At 36.3% G+C, this 17938-nt stretch overlaps 1 protein-coding gene across 4 annotated transcripts in view; it reads left to right on the top strand.

Annotated features, from left to right (window-relative positions):
* The window catches only part of SUGT1 (SGT1 assembly cochaperone of MIS12 kinetochore complex), a 51895-nt gene extending 35928 nt beyond the window's left edge, over positions 1-15967 (top strand). For all 4 annotated transcript variants that reach the window (XM_035296998.3, XM_017971137.4, XM_054252693.2 and 1 more), the window contains one exon: positions 1987-15967. In XM_035296998.3, the coding sequence (XP_035152889.3) occupies positions 1987-2088 (102 nt within the window). In that variant the 3' untranslated portion in view covers positions 2089-15967. The remainder of the gene's footprint in view (positions 1-1986) is intronic.
* Positions 15968-17938: the final 1971 nt, after the last annotated feature.

Genomic DNA, 17938 nt, shown 5'->3' with positions numbered 1-17938 from the left:
GCTGAGATTACAGGCGTGAGCCACTATACCTGGCCCATTCTCACTTTTGACTTTTAAAAGTATGGTAAACAAAATCAGCCATGTATCAGATCAAAGATGTCAAATCATATCAAAGATCAAAGGTAGAATCTACACTCATTTTCACCTAGAAACTTTGATAATTATAAGCAAATTATGTATACCCATAAAGTAAGCCATTTGGGCAGCAACATTGATCTGGAACATACCAGGGGCTTCTGTCATGGGAATACGAAATAAACTAAATATATCTTGTTCTCTATAATCTCCTTAACCAACTGGGACAAAAGAACAAGATATACAAACAAATCAGAGGCAAAATGCTAAATTGCCCTACAGTCTATAAGGAGAGGAGAGATGGTACGGGTGGGTGGGAAATAAGTGTCATCAGAATATGGTCACATTGTAAACTAAGTCCACTTTTTTTTTTTTTTTTTTTTTTTTTTTTTTTTTTTTTTCAGTTTTAAAAGTTAAGGTCCTCTTGGTGTAGTCTGTTTATTTGTCTGTTTATTTGAGAGAGAGTTTTACACTGTTACTCAGGCTGGAGTGCAGTGGTGCAATCTCAGCTCACTGCTCCCTCTGCCTCCGAAGCTCAAGTGATTCTTGTGACTCAGCCTCTGGAGTAGCTAGCACTGCAGGCACATGCCACTACACCTGGCTAATTTTTGTAGTTTTAGTAGAGATGGGGTTTCACCATGTTGGCCAGGCTGGTTGGTCTTGAACTCCTGACCTCAGGTGATCCACCCGCCTCGGCCTCCTAAAGTGCTGGGATTACAGGCATGAGCCAACATACCTGGCCTTGAGGTAGTTTATTATACAGACTTGTCAAATGTAATTCAGTCATTTTATTTAAAGTCCATTATGTGCTAGGCCACTGCACTTAGAACTAAGATACGAATATTAGTAAAATATACTCCTTGCCTATAATGAGCTCTCAGCATTAGTTGAAGATCAAAAGTGGAAAGCAGGTAGAAGACAGAACCTTAAATTGCAGCAATGCAGTGTGACACATGTTAATTAGCTAATTAGGCTCACACAGAAGACAAAGTTTTTAGGAGTAGAGAAATAAGAGGTCAGAGAAAGCCACAGAGAGGTGGTGACATCTCATGTTTGGAAGATAAGTAAAGTCACAACTGCCATGCAAAAAAGCCCATGTAAGGGAACGCAATAGAGTATGTCAGACATGAAGTTACATTGAGGTTTCAGTGTGCAGGATATGTAACTGTATACATTGGCCACTAACACAGTTGGTTATTTTTAAATGTTTATATTTTAATAATTTACACTATTCTTCTATGTGGTTCAAATCCATTGATTTTTATCATGTTAAGGAAGTCCAGAAGTTTTTTTTTTTAATATATTAATGAATATGCTTGGTGGGTGGTAGATTCAGTAGATGGTAAATAAATAACCAATTCTTCACTGAGACACTGACTTTCTATACCTGCATATGTGTGTCTTGATTTTTAAAAATTTTCGCAGTGAACTTGCATGTGTTTGGCACAAAGACAGCACAAAGTGGAGCTCCTTAATCTCTTCAGCTGATGTAGAAAGAGATTATTTTGACTGGTCTTTACAGTTTTAAGCAAAAGAGATTACAGTAATCATTGTCTTTGGGAGTTAATATTTCATTTGAAGGTAGTTTTTCCTCATACATGTCTATGCTGATTAACAAAGGAAGATATGGTGCACCTCCCTGACTACTTTAGAATTTCCTTTTCAGATTTTTATGGAACTTGTTAACCTCTGGAATGCCTAAGATAAAAAAATACTGGTTTGAGTTTATATTGAGCTATATATTTTATCTGTGTGTAATCTATTATGTATAACACATGTATTGCATGGAGTTTATATTCAGCTATATATAGTAGCCAATATTTGGGGCTCTGTTCTTGGAACATTTTTAGAAAAATATTCTATTTTGATTATATGGCCCGGGAATTAATGTATTTTTATTTTTCATTGCAGATGGAGTCTGGTGGTACAGTTTTGAGTACCAACTGGTCTGATGTAGGTAAAAGGAAAGTTGAAATCAATCCTCCTGATGATATGGAATGGAAAAAGTACTAAATAAATTAATTTACTCTACTGTATTGTGTATAATTCACCTAATGCCCATTGTGAATTGATATTGCATTCTTGAATTTTGAACACTGAATATCTTTTTGAAAGATTATACCTCTTTACCTCTTTGTGCTTTAGAAATTATTTTCCTTTAAGTGTTCAAGTCTAATGAAGAATGAAGATCACATTTTATCACATCTGTCCTTAAGGATTTCAGACACAGTGAAACTGAATGAAGCGTATCATTTGCTCCTAGTTAGATTCATTCTCTCTAGTTGTGGGGATAGAGAAATCTTTAATGCTATATTTTGGGTTATTGCCTTATTTTTGATGTAGTATTCTGTCAGTAAGTTATTAGACCTGGCAGCTTTGGGTGAGCATAGATTTTTCACCTTCAGTGTTACAATGTGTTTGCTTTGAAAAACTGCTTTTGAATGGAGTTGTAAATACAATTTTTCTATGAAGATGTTTGGTTTATTTACCTTTTTCTTAAGTTTTTAACGTGAACTTTGAGAAATTATCACAGGGAATTCCCATTTAGTTCTTTTAATGGGAAGAATCTGTGATTTTAATTGCAGAGATATTTTGGTTCTTACCTTGCAACTTTCTGTATAAATCGTAGATCTAAGTTTAACACAATGCAAATTTAATTATACCAAGGATAATCTGTGAAGGTGGTGCAAAGAAGGTTCTAGGAAAGCCCAATTCCACTTGCTTCTTTCACCACAGTAGAATTCCTGAAATTATAGCATTGGTGGGGTTTTTTTGGTATGTCTTTTCTTTATTAGAAAATCTCTGTTGTCATGTCTCCATGATTACTTTGGTTTCATGGTTTATGGTAACTACTGTGAGACTAAATTAATGTATATATGTTTAGTATTTACTCAATGCCTAGAATATATAGATATCATGAGAATACAGAAAGTAAAAGACATGATTGTTAACTGCAAAGAGCTTATAAACGTAGCAGGGAAAAAATTAACATTCATGAAGGAAGTGTGGAAAGATTGAATGCTGAACTCATTATAAATACACTTTTGAGACAGGAAAATTGTTCTGTGATTAAAATTGTTTACAGTCTAAGCTGTTACAAAGTATAGGCTACAGATGACCTATAGATCTGACTTTATTTTCTCACCGTAATTTTCTCAACTGTAATACCCCAGAGGTTGGTCTCAGCTCTGTTAGGTGTCACTAACATTTATATGGCAAGGCACTACTCTGTACCCTCAGAGCAGGAGTGGGAGGCAAATGGGCCATCATTTCAGCTTCCAAAACAGTAGGAATTCAGCTCCTTCCTTCCAGTCTTTGTTGTGGAATGTAGGGGAGTTAATAAGGAAAGTTCCAGTAGGGTGATACCAGATAGTGCCCAAACCTGTTGTTTTAGCTTGTTGAAGCATTCTGGAGTTTTCACTTGTCCTTCTGCCCATTTAGAGCTACTAGATACTTTTTTTGTTCTTGAACACTGAAGGAAAAGACAAAATTAAGTTTTTGCTTGGATGGATTTCTAGTTTTCTCCTTAGGGAAATAGGATAGTGACTTCTGTATTCTGTATGTTAAATTTTCTCAGTACCATTAATCCTAAGATGAAGAGGAAGACTATTGTTTCAGAGGCATAGTTGAGGACGTACAGCACTACACCAGAGACAAGAATCCTTAGCTCTAGCAAGTTTTCCATCATTGCCAACCTTCATAATCTTCAACAGGTTTAGGCCTTTCTTAGTTCCTTTATAGCTAATCCATAGAGTCTTAGAGTTGTAATTAAAGGGCCATGATTTTAAATAAAGAAGCATATTTTTGCCACTTAATAACTTTTTCTTTCTTAAAAATGACACTATTAAAATAGCTGTTTTTGAACAGGTGCAGTAGCTCATGCTTGTAATACCAGCACTTTGGGAGGCCAAGGTAGGCAGATCACCTGAGGTCAGGAGTTCAAGACCAGCCTGGCCAACATAGTGAAACCCCGTCTCTACTAAAAATACAAAAATTAGCCACACATAGTGGTGGGCACCTGTAATCCCACTACAGGCAGGGGGAATTGCTTGAACCTGGGAGGCAGAGGTTGCAGTGAGCCAAGATCATGCCACTGCACTCCAGGCTGGGCAACAGAGTGAGACTCTGTCTCAAAAAAGTAAATAAATAAAATAAAAATCTATGACTATTTTTGGTTGTTTTTAAAGGATGTATTATCTAGAATATGCTTACCTATTGGCTAGATTTGCTGAGTGTTGTGGGATTTGGAATTTTGCTGATCTAAGGGGAATTTGTAAAACATATGACTGAAAGCATTATAAAACACACCTGGTCAAATGCATTAGATTTATAGGTCAAGGGAATTTTGAAACGTAGGCTAGCTTGCTGCCCAAGAATCCCACTCTAAAGTACTGCTTTGTTTAGTCATTCTAGATAATGGAAGGTTGTAAGCCTCTAGAAAGTTAAAACAAGAAACTTTATTCTGATTAAGAGCCCCTTAACTCTATCCTTATCCTCTGCTATCTCAATGTAGCCATTAATTGTTTCATCTTTGTTTCTAGACCCAATTTTCATTTCTCAAATTTTGGTTTTCTTAGGACTCTAATTAGCCTTCTGTTACTTCAGAATGTGTATTTTTTTTTCCTCTTAGTGTTTCCTTTCCATTTTAAGATTCATCTTGGAATATGTGTCTGTCTTGGTCTTGGGGACTTCATCTCTTCTGATTTCCATAATAATAATTTGCACCATGATGACTTTCCAGAATTACCCCACTGTCTTCAAAGAATCTTGAACAGAATAATCTGCTTCTTTGAACTCTGTAATCTCTTTAGATTATCTATACCACAAGTTTGGAACATCAAGGTCAATTTTGATAATTTCCTATCTTACATCTAAATACCTATTCAGAGTTGATTGCCAACTTTCAAACTGAGTCTTTAGCACTTCACTTGACACTTTTTCTCTTTATAGGGAATCAAATGAAATAGAATGGAGAAGGGGATGCTTTGCCTTAGTAACTCTAGTTTTTAAAAACATATTCATTCCTTTTTTAAAAAAATTTTTTTAGAGACCCAGTCTTACTCTGTCACCCAGGCTGGACTGCAGTGGTGCAATCATGGCTCACCATAGGTTCCAACTCCTACAGGATTACTTACTGGGCTCAAGTAATCCTATTGGCTCAGCTTCCCAAATTGCTGGGATTATAGGTGTAAGCCATTGTGCCTGGCCCACATTTTCATTACAGTAGCCTTCACCTTTCAGGCTCAAATGATTTCTCCCATCTCAGCCTCCTACATAGCTGGGACTATAGGCATACACCACCATACCAGGTTAATTTTTGTTTTGTTTTGTAGAAATGGGATTTCACCATGTGCCCGAATGGTTTTGAACTCCTGGGCTCAAGTTAACCTGCCTGCCTTAGCATCCCAAAGTGCTGGGATTACAGGAGTGAGCCACCACACCCAACCATGAACTTCAAGTAAATATTTAAAATAGAGCTATACCACTGTGGTATTATGAATAATTTAGATAGAAATTTTAATTTAGTTCAGTACTTAAATATTTTTTGGCTATTCTTTCCCACTTTTCCTACATATTAATTTACTGATCTCTGAGATATATCACTGACCCAGAGCAAAATTGCAAATTACCATCTAATCAGTCTAATGCCAATTAGATTTCTTTGGAATCTTTCCTGTTCATATTGGTGTGCATCTCTCTGAATTTGTAGCTTTACTGACATTTCCAAAAATAGGTAGAAGGTTTCTAGGTGGTATGTTTGTTTTTGTTAGTTACTAGAGCCACTTACCCTTTGTAACTTGCTGTAAGGAAGTACATCTTGAGGTAGACAAAAGCTAAAAGGACAAAATGCTGATTTCTGTGCAGGGAAGGGTCATATGTAGTTTTAAATAAAAGAGATCATCTCTTTTGGTCTGGTTTCCCCTTTCTCCGTCTGTGCATTTTTAAAATTGTAAGATCATTTTACACGTACCAAGAGGTTTTATTTTGGAAACTTGTGGGGAAGATAATGATTTACCTACAAATGTTACTATTTGGAGCCATCCCTGTGATTTGTTTCTGAGATTAATTTATCTCTTAGCCTCACTTCCTACCTTAGTAAATTTGTCCCTCCAAATCAGCTAAAATCATATACAGTGCTAACCCATTACTGCAAATAGTGGTAGTTACTGTGTACTAGTGTTTCTTATGGACTGGGTGTCACTGTCTCATTTTTAATAGCCCCTCAATAGCATCCCATTATTGCAAATCAGAAAGATGGGGTCAAAGTGAAATTCTTTGCCCAAGTCACTCTACTAGTAAGTAATTGAGCTGGGATGTAACCCAGGCCTGTCAGACTCCATTACCCATGCTTTTGGCAACTGCAACCCTGTGATCAGGTCAGTAAGCTAAGTGTGGAATAAATGATTTTTATTACCAAATCAGCTGACTGGAAATGAAGCAGAGAATATGCAAGTTAAATAACTAACTCTTTTTTTTTGTTTGTTTGTTTGAGGCAGAGTCTCACTCTGTTAACCAGGCTGTAGTGCAGTGGCATGATCTTAGCTCACTGTAACCTCTGCCTCCTGGGTTCAAGCGATTCTTCTGCCTCAGCCTCCTGAGTAGCTGAGATTACAGGTGAGTGCCACCATGCCTGGCTAATTTTTGTATTTTTAGTAGAGACGGGGTTTCACCATGTTGGTCAGGCTGGTCTCAAATTCCTGATCTTGTGATCCACCTGCCTCAGCTTCCCAAAGTGCTGGGATTACAAGCGTGAGCAACTGCGCCTGTCCAAGAACTAATTCTTATATATGAGCTGGGAAGATACATTCCTAGAGATCCTCACTTTCTTAAGAAGGAAAGCTTATAAGGAATCCAAATCTCTTGCCTCATACAGAAAGTAATTCAAAGAAGTCTGATTTTTGAGAGAGTGCTGTTTTTCTCAAATCAGATCGTTACAGAGAAACAGTATACTTCTAACAACTATTGCAGGTGTAAGAAGACTGGCACATGATGCCAATGAAATTCTTTTTTTCCTTTAGTTTGGGAGCTCTCATACCAGTTCCATTGTACAAATGCTGAGATTGTTTCAAGATTTTATTCCTAGAGACATGTTAGGATTTGTGTATCACTGATTTCTCCATAAAATTTGAATGATTCAGGTTACTTCCTTTTTTCTAACCATGTTAGCGTTATATATATATACACATTTATTTATTTATTTTTTTAATATTGGCTTGTCTGGAGTCTTTTAAATGCATGCCGTGCCTTCACATTTGGATTTTTTTCTTATTTTTTCATCAAGACTTCTACCTATATCACTGGCTTTATTTTTTCCTATAATTAAAGAATTCACTTATACAAAAAGATGTTTCAAAAACACTACTATTTACCTACAGGTGATTTTTAGTTTATTAGAAGGAGTTAAGAAAACAGTCCTTAATGCCTATATACAGTTTTTTAAAAAAACCATATGTTAGCATGGGGAGAAATGCCAGATGTGGGTGAAAGGGAGGAAGGCAGCAAATCACACTGCCACGTGTATACCTATGCAACTATCTTGCATGTTCTGCACATGTACCCCAAAACCTAAAATGCAATAAAAAAATAAAAATAAATTTAAAAAACCATATGCTACAGTGCATCCACCAAAGCTCTAAATAATAAACAATTGCACATGCTGTTAATACATATTTGATCCTTTTGTTAAGTACATGAAAAGACAGTATGCTTAGAGGTTAGATGCATGGACTCTGAAGCCATCCTGTTTGGGATCATCCTGGCTACATTGCTTACTAGGTATGTGACAATGCATAGGTACTTAATGTCTCTGCACCTCAGTTTTGCGTCTATATAAAGGAGATGATACAAAGAATCCACCTCGTGCCTCATGCTCACTTATGAGTTGAATGAATTTATATAACTCTACAATTACTTCTTAATCCAAAAGGCTCAAAATATTTTGTTTTTTGTCCATCTGTATGACAAGTGGCATAAAACCCGACATGAATTTATGATATGAATAGTCACATTTTGCTGCAGAAATATTAGTATGTTTAATTATAGAATGCTAGCACTGATCCTGCCTAAATTGTTACAGAATACAGCAGTTGCCCGTTATCTGTGGCAGTTACATTCTAAGACCCCCAAAACCTAAATAATAAACAATTATTATTTATTTTTTTATAAATAATACTGAATACTGTATATAGTACGTTTTTTCCTATACATATATGCCTATGATAAAGTTTATAAATTAGGTACAGTTAAGATATTAATCATAAAAGAATAATACAATATACTGTAGTGAAATTTATGTGAAAATTTGGACAACAGTTGACTATGGGTCACTGAAATTGTGGAAAGCAAAACTATGGGTAAAGGAGAACTATAAATGGTCTATATTGCATTATCTTCTAAAATCCAAAATTCTGAATTCATAAACATATTTGGTCTGAGGGTTTTAGAATTATGTATCCATGTGTGTGAAGTGCAGAGAGCAGTGCTTCATGTTACAGATAATGTCAGATGATCTCAGGCTGGAAGGTGTAAATCCTAGAGAAGCTTTTTTGTATTTTAAGTTCAGTCTTCAAGATTTGGAATTCTCTCAAAGGAAAAGTATATCAGCTAGTTAACAATTGTTAGTGTAATTTATAAAATCTGTACTTTGGAGAGCATAAGAGTTTATGAAAAGTTTTTAATTTTAATAATTTTACGTAATTATTTTTGGCAGCACTTTATAAAGTGGCAGAAAATATAAACTATATGTAGAATGTTAAGGGACTTCCTTCAGAAGTTCTCTGATTTTCATTTTAATTTCAAAGCTCAAAACAGAAGGTAAAAGACTATTAGGATTTGTTAAAAAAAAATAGAGGGTATAAAATCACGTTGTTTATAAACCACAAATTGTCTTGTTATTTCCATCAGTGAAAAGAAGCTGATAGATGTTTCTATAAGAGTCAGTTCATCAGTCTCATTCTTCTTGCCCCAAATGGATCAGTGTGGAACAGATATAACTGTATGGATATTAATATGGGCTCATACTCAGCTGGGAGTTCTCCCCACAACTACCACTTTTTACTGATTATCTGTTCTCTAAACTTTTCCTGTGGCTTGAATTGACTAAAAGTGAACACATTCATAAGTAATGAGCTTAGGCTAAGGATATATATCCAGTGGGCGTGAAACATGCTTAAGAAATTGAATGCATTTCCTTGACTTTATTATCATTATTTTGCTATTGCAGAACAGTTGACTTAAAAAATATTACACTTTACCACAGAGACAGCTGTTTTGTAATGGAAGTAGTAACTTACAAATCCAGACTCTTACACTCCCAGTTCTGATACTTTCATAATTGTGTTTTGAAGGCAAGTGACTTATCTCAACTTTTTTCTTATTTATAACACTGGATGATAATTAACCCTCAGGATTGTGAGGATTTAACAACTTAAGTCCTAACTCAAATTATGTGATCAATAAATGCTGCTTAAATATAAAGTCCTTGATTTATTTTTCCACCTCAGTCCTGTTGAGTGTTGGAATTCTTTAAAGGAGAGTGAGTCTGCCATTTACCTGCTATTCAAGAATTTTCAGAATTCAACCCCAGCCAAAATTTTCAGCCTCATCTCTTGTCACTGCTTTGCTGTGTACTAAAGCTCCCAGCCACACAAGAATCTTCTAGGCATAGTCAGACTTTTTCTGTAAAGGGCACTTAGAATTTCTGTTGCATATTCTTTGTTTTTAGTGTTCAGATTTCTGCTGTATCTGAATATGTCATGTGTTTTCATTCCTCCTTCTGCCCCTCCTGGGCATCTCCAGTTTCCTACTAATGTGTCAAAACTGAGTTTGTATACTACCTCCAGGAAAGCTGTCTCATCTTTTGCTGCTCTGTTACTGACATTTGTGGCATTGGATTGGGTTATTTGCTTATGGCTGAAACATCATTGGATCCTTTGATGGAGTCATACCAAAACCGCAGTGGGTCATGAGCATGCTTGAGAGTGCTGATCTATTCCTTGTTTGTCAGATTAGTACATTACAGTTGATTCATTTCTTCCCCCATGTGACTGAGCTTCTTGGGAGGTGGGGACTGGCTTCCATCTTTGTATGTGTAACACCTGGTACCTATAGACTAGGCTCTCGAAATTGGATGGATTTGCTCATGGTCTTCCCACTACACAGATGCCCTTATTTTCTTACATTCATTCTGTGAGACCTCAATTAGAATATCAGTACTCTTATGAGATTCCCTGCACCATGCCCTCTACTGAAATGCATTGCAACTCTAGTTGTGATGTGGAGGCACCTTGTTTATGCCTCTGTTATGACACCTCTAGTGGTGTCACATGTTTTAGGGTTAATTGCAGCTGTGTTTGTTTTACCTTGTGTGTTTTGGTCAGTTAGTGTTACTTAAGCTTTGGATCTTTGATACATAGCACTGTGCCTTTCACGTGGTATGTACTCAGATACTGGAAGTTACTTCATCCTAAACTATAGTTTTTTAAATTGGGGTTTTTAAAAAGTATCAAGCCCTTAAAGTTTATCATTCATTTGTCAATGTAAATAGAATAGCAATTTGTTTTCCAAAAGATGGGGTTTTGCTATGTTGCTCCGGCTGGAGTGCAGTGGCTGTTCACAGGTGTGATAATTGTGCATCATAGCCTCAAAGCCCAGGGCTCAAGTGATCTTCTTGCCTCTGCCTCCTAAGTAGCTGAGACTATAGGCATGCACCAGTGTTTCTGACAGGATTGTAATTTTTAAGTGTGTTTTTAAGCCACAGCCATGAGAGCAAATTTTACCTACATTTTTAGAGGTAGTAACAGTTATGTAACTAATAAAAACCAGTGGGATTTTGTCCAAATACTTCTTGTTTTGCTACTTAATTTTGAGATACTGTGGAGGGGCATCCTGGTTTTTATTTCCTTATTTATTTATTTATTTTGAGATAAGGTCTTCCTCTTTGCCCAGGCTGGAATGTAGTGGCACAGTCACAGCTCACTGCAGCCTCCATCTCCTGGGCTCAAGCAATCCTCCCACCTTGGCCTCTCAAAGAGTTTTAGGTATCAGCCACTGTGCCCAGCAGTTTTTGTTTGTTTGTTTTGAATTGAATGCACTGAAGTTTAGTTTCTAACTATGTTGGCCCTCCTTTCATAAAAAATCTTGAGCCCAAGTGTCTTGGGTAGAGTACAGGGGAAGCCACATCTTAAAAGACAGGCATGGAATTAGGCTTGAACATATGGAGCAATCGGTAAACCAACAGTGAGTCAATTTATAAGCAGACCAGTCTTTGGAGACAAAAGTTTGAATTGCTTACCAGTCCATTTTGTTTTCTGGAATCCCCAAAGAAATTTTGAGATACTGGATAGTAGAAAACCCTCTTTGATGAGGGTTATATACTTTATTTTTAAACAGTATTAACACCCTTGAGGCCCTTGAAGTCTTTGCTGTCAAAAGGTATATACTTTTCCTTTGAGTGAGCTTTTACTTTAAGGTATGTAATAGAATGATATAGGTAACTGAAAAAGAACTTGGTTCATGACATCCACTCATTCATTTATTCACTCAGCAAATACTCATTGATTGCCAAATGTGTGTCAGACACTGAACTAGGGAATAGGTAAACAAAGTTCCCTCTCTCCATGGAGCTTAGCTTGTGGTGGGGGGAAGAAGCAAAATTTATGTTAAATGATGTTAACAGAAGAGTACAGTAGGCAGTTAAAATTTGATACAGGTGATCAACTGACTAAGCAAGTGATATTTGAATACAGACTTGAAGGAAGTGAAGGAGTAAGCAGTGCAGTTTCTAGAGAAAGCTCACCAAGCCACAGGAATGCCACATGTGAAGACCCCAATGCAGGAATGTTCCTGATGTGTTTGTGGCAAGCTGAGGAGGCTGTGTAGCTTGAGCACTGTGAGCATGGAGTGGAGTTAATTGATTAAGTGAAAGGGGAAAGGGGAGGACAGAGGTCATGTAGGGCCTTGCAGGTAATAAGAGTAAGGTGGTGGCTTGGGCCAGGGTTTGTCCCAGCTTAATTTGAAATCCTGTTCTCTGTTTTCAAAATGTTACCAGTTGTCATTTAATTTTTTTTAAATTTTAATAGCTATGTACATATAAAGAAATAGTACTAAAGGGTTTACAATAAAAAGCGTTAGTCTTCTGCTCTCCCCTCCACCCCAATCCTCAGGCAACTGTGGAAAATTTTTTTTAGCAACCATTCTCCCAACCCCCAAAATCTCAATCTCTGCAGTAATCTGGGTATACTTTCCCTCACCATTCTGTTTCTGCTTTCATTTTGCTGAAGCTTATCCTCCAGTAGCTTTCAAAGTAAGCATCTAGGTGGATTGGCAGGGGCAGGTTGTGTATACCTGATCTCTTACGGGAGTGAAATTGTCTTTATCTTATCTTTATACTTGAGCATACATTGAGTGATAGTTTGGTTGGCTGTACAAATTGACGTTGAAAAGAATGTTTCCTCAGCATTTTGAAGGCATTTTACCATTTTGTTTTCTGGAATCCCCAAAGCCCAGTTTTGCCCTTAGGGAGTCCAATACCAACTCTTGCATGCTTTTTGTCCTTGAGGGGTAATGTTTGTTTTTATTTCTTCACTGTCATTTTATTGCACTTAGGAAATAGGGGGAAAAATATGTGAAATTGACACTTTAAATTAGAAGGTACATCATTTTTTAAAAGTGTAGCTGTATCAGTACACGTTTTCTTTTTTTTTTCAGTCACTGGAATTACTATAAATGTGAGCACTTGATTTTAGAAAGGAGACAAATTTATACATCTAACAAGGATTGCAGTGCTGTTTTATTCTGAATACCTTGATGGTATTGATGTGAATTTGAGTTACGATATATGACTTAATGAGCATATTGGAAACCTTCAGTCTGAATACTTAACTTATTTCTGCCCTTTTCTTCCTTAACACATTAAAGTATATAGGTAATAGCAAATGTTTGTTTAATCTTGGTTTAGCCAAACTATTTCTTGTTCTGGCATATAAATACAATTACAGCAGAATAAGTACCAAGGCAAGATTGAAGAATGACCGGCTGTGAGCAGGGACTTAGGAATACGCATAGCATAGGATTTTATTTTAGAGTTGTTAAAGTCAGATCAACAGATCATGTTTTTATGGGCCATCTGCCAAGACTAGAGGTAACTTTGGAACTTCTTATTCTCTGGAATGCAAACATATTTGCATTCCATCCCCTGTCAATATGAGGAGACAAAAATTAAGTCAGGATTTTAGGGCTGGAATGGATCTTAAATAATATGAAGTCCAAATCTTTGGTTTTATAAATACACTTTTTCCAGAGTGCCGTCATCTCATATACTCTTTTCTTCATAACAGGTTTTTAGTGTAACTCACTTAGATAATTGGTATAGACTCTCTCTTAAAATCTATTTATCCTAGTTTTTTTTTTTTTTTTTTTTGAGGCAGGATCTTGCTCTGTTGTCCAGGCACACAGCTCAGTTATAGCTCACTGTAATCTCCAACTCTTGGAATCAAGTGATGCTCCTGCCTCAGCCTCCCAAGTAGCTGGGACTACACTACTAGTACACTAAGCTAATTTAAAATATATATATATATATATATATATATATATATATATTTTTTTTTTTTTTACTTTTTTTGTAGAGACAGGGTCTTGCTCTGTTGCCCAGGCTGCTCTCTTAACTCCTGACCTCAAGTAATCCTCTTGCCTTTCGCTTCCCAAAGTGCTGGGATTGCAGACATGAGCCACTATGCTTAGCTGATTTACCCTAATCCTCTGCTGACCTTCAGACAGCTAAAATTAATATTGGGCAGATATTTTGTATAATATATAGGGTAATCATTTTTAAGCTTATTGGTGAGTAACCCTCACCTGGGAAGCTTGTTTTTAAAAATGTAGACCTTCATTACTCCAGAGATTTTGAATTCGTACCTTTGGTAGAGGATCCAGTAAATCTTTGTTTTTAAGGAACTGATGGTTTTGAAGCAGGTGACCTGGAGGACTGCATGTAGAATACAGTGATGTCAACGAGTAAAGAAAACGGAAGTGAGATTAGCACTAATCACCTCTAATGCCTTATTTCCAATAAAGTTTAAAGAAGAGGAAAAGCTACTTGGGAGCTTGCTCCTTTGAAGGTTTTGTTTCTCTCTCAACGTAGAAATTAAAAGGTAGATGAGAGATGCTAGCCGATCCTTTTTTTCTTCTTTGATTAGAACCTTGGGGGTCATTATGATTAAGTTATTGAATCCATGTCACTGTGTGACAGCACATGATGAAAGAAAATCAAATGTTTGTTTCAATCAAAGTGAAGCAAAATGAAAATATTTGGGCTAGACACTATTTTGTCGCTGCTAAAATATTACTAGAACTGAGCAGAGAAATAGAGCCATGGCATATACTAATTAATAATGAGATACTATTTAGCAACTGGATTGTTCTCAGATGATGCCTGTTTAATTACACATAGGTGCTAAGTGAATGTTAAAAATTATGGTGCTGGTTGAATAGGCAGAGTAGTTTGTGGTAGGGCACATCCCATGGAGATATTTTTTACTACTTAATTTTTTAGAGTTAACTCAGTAACAACAGGCAGGAATAGAGTTTTAATTGAAACGAAACCACTTGCCTTTAACAGCATTAGTCCTCCTAAGAAAAAGTTTTTGCTCTAGTTTATGATAGGTCTTCGACTTAGCATACAGCAAATTTAGTATAAAAGATGGCTAATTAGGCTGATGAAATATAGACAACTGAAAATAAAATTCTTAGCAATTAAATAATTTGTACCTTAGAAGGAACCCGGAAGGACAGGAAGCCATAGAGATCCTGCTTTTTAAAAAAAGTGATTTCAAGTAAGTTTGCAAATACAATGCTAGTAAAAAGTATATAGAGGTATTTCTTTCAAACTATCTTGTTACTATTAGAATTTTTGTAGTCATGTGCAGAAGAGAGAAAAGGGGTTGGATTTTCTATGGTTCTGATTGAGTTTTAAGAATTTGGTGTGAAGAGAATTTTTGCAAAGGAGCAGGCACAAAGGTGAGAAGAGGAATACAAAACACAACATCTGTAAATTACTAAGAGGGAATTTAAAGTGGGGTGTATCTCTTAAAACAGATGGTTTTGAATAATTTGGTGTTTTCAACCAATGACTTAATATAACTTAGTGGGTATACTATTTCCAGTCCCATTACTGATTTTTATCCCTTTGTGATAACATACACCCTAATAAAGACTGACTCCTATATAATTGATTTTAAAACTATTAAGATGTAAAAAAAGGTTCACTAAGCCAAACACCTTAGAAAATAGCTTCAGCTATTTGCTATGTTTAGATTATATATGCATAAAAGTATTTATGTATAGATGTACTTACTTACACAGTAAGTACCTAAAAATTGTAAATTGAATACTTTTGAATGTAGGCAGTTGAAGTAAAACCTGTGGTGAGTTCTTCAGTCAGTCAACACAAACCTGTTTTGTACATTTAATGCTAGAATTATATTGGACTTTCTCAAAATGAAGCACACCTATATATGCATATAGTATATGAGCATGCATATATGTACAAAAGCCCTTAAGAAGGACTTCAGCTTTCTTTTATAAACACCAAAACACTCTCTGCCTGTAAAATGTTTTTGCTGCAATTTGTATCATTAACTCTCAAATTTACATCTTCATGTTTGAGATATACTTTTAGGACTGTCTATGCATGTAGACTTTTGTCAACTCCCTCCGACTCCCTCAATAAATCAACTTCAAAAATATATTGTGACCATTTTTATAAAATACATGTTCATAAAACAAATCAGCATATTTAGCTTATCCAGAAATAAGTCAATCCACCCAAAGAATTTCTATTTTGTAAAAATGTAGCTTGTATTTCAGTATAATAAAATCTGATATAAGAAATAAACTTGATGGGGTTAAGTGATTATTCTTAGTATATCTACTTTTTTAGTATCATGGTTATTTGTGGTGGTGGTAGAAGAGGAGGTGTAAAAACACAAGTTTTTGCAGCCAGAAAACAAAAAGAAAACATTTTCCATGTGCTGACTAAACGGCAGCTGTCACGTCTTTACTTCCATTCGGAGTCAAACTAGGACCTTGAAATCTTAACTTGAGATGTTCCATCAGGATTGGTTTGTACCACCTCTGAGGATTAAATGAGTATCTGTAATAAAGTACCAGCAGTACATATATGTCTATACACACATACTGATATTTCAGTCAAGATTCAGCACAGCAAACTGGACTATATTTGCAACGTTTAGACTGGCCTGGTTAAAGGTAATTTGGGAAATCAGTACCACGTTGTCAAGAAGTTTGTAATTCTTCCCTGTTCTCTCTTCCTTTATTGAATGCTCATCTGTCCACTTCTCTTTCAAAGTAGACCCTTATCTTCATCCTTAAATACAATTTAAGTCTCCTTTGTCATTCCTATCCTTAATCCAACCTTGAATTTTTCCTCCTTAAATCATCCTAATTTTTTTCTGTTAAATTGATGTCCTTGGGTATTTAGTGACGTTCCACACAGCATAATCCCCTTACCTATTAGAATTAAATTACCCACCTCCTATATTTTCATCTAAGAAGCGTTGAAAGGGAGCCTCTTTTCAAAAGGGAACATTCCCTTATGACCTGCTGTCCTTATTAAGATGCCTCTTGGGCCTGTATGGCACCTGCTCAGTTTTCACCTGGGAAGCTGCCAAGGGGGATTCATTTAAGGTGAAAACTTAACCAGCTCCCTCCTTGGCCTGCAACTTTTCATTGGTTCCCTATTTTCTATACACAGACACACAAAATCCCCAAATTGGCATGCCACTTAAAGCTTCTGCCTACAATTCCATCTTGATATTTCCTACCCTGATCTGAATGCTGTTTCCCTGCTTGTACCATACAGCTTCACATCTCAGGTCTTACTCAAACTCCCTCTGCCTGGAATGCAAATCCTCTGTCACCTTCACTTAGCTAACTCCTGCTCATCCTTGAAAATATAGAGAGTAGGCATTCTCCAAGAAGCCCATTGCCTCCATCTTTATCAAGGCTGTGGTGTGCTGAATCCTGATTATCTGTATCTCTCGTAAGACCATACGCTCTTCTGGGCTGGGATCACTAAATAATTTTCTTTCTTTTTAGAACCCAGTACAGGTTGCTGAGCCATGGGGGTGGGAGATGGTATGCAGAGCCATTGGCACATTATATGTTTAGTTAATAGAATAACAACAGTTTTAAAGACCAGACGTAAAATTCGTAACTGCAGTTAGTAGGTGCTTTCTGAGAACAGTGCGACCGTTGCATGTCATTATGGTGTCTTTCCTCTTTTCTTCAGAGACCTACGTTTGCTATATATTTAATTAAATGGAGGGGTCTGAGTGTTCATCTAAAACAGGGTTTTAAAATTCTTTATCATTTTATAGACTTTAATTGGAAAACACCAGTATTAGGGGTTTACTGTGGAATACACAATAATAAGATGTATCTGAATATGAGAGTGTAGTGAGATCGTGGTATCATGACCTTTCTGTCATCTCAGAATCCTGCGTTTTGGAAAACTTACTTTTATTTTCCTTAGGAAGGTGGTTTATCTCTTGAACTGTGGGATGCAAAACTGAAATGTCACAAATATGAAATACCTGCTCATCTTCTTGATCTAATATTTCAGTTTCTAAAGACAGTCCTTGTTCCTGAGAGACTTACTTTATGTCATTATACATAAATAAGCTATTCCTCCTCAGCTGTATCTGCCAAGCAACACTGTCAGCTCTGTTACTAGGAGAGTAACTTATTTGGTAATTGGACTACAGCAGCAGCCTGATTTGTACTACAAAGGTAAAAATCATTATGCTTCTTCATGCCCAGTGACCACTTACTGAAAACAGATTGG

This window comes from Callithrix jacchus, chromosome 1, assembly GCF_049354715.1.
Source record: "Callithrix jacchus isolate 240 chromosome 1, calJac240_pri, whole genome shotgun sequence".
NCBI lineage: Eukaryota > Metazoa > Chordata > Mammalia > Primates > Cebidae > Callithrix > Callithrix jacchus.
The sequence above is the reverse complement of the archived record's forward strand: the minus strand, read 5'-3'. Positions and strand labels throughout refer to the sequence as shown.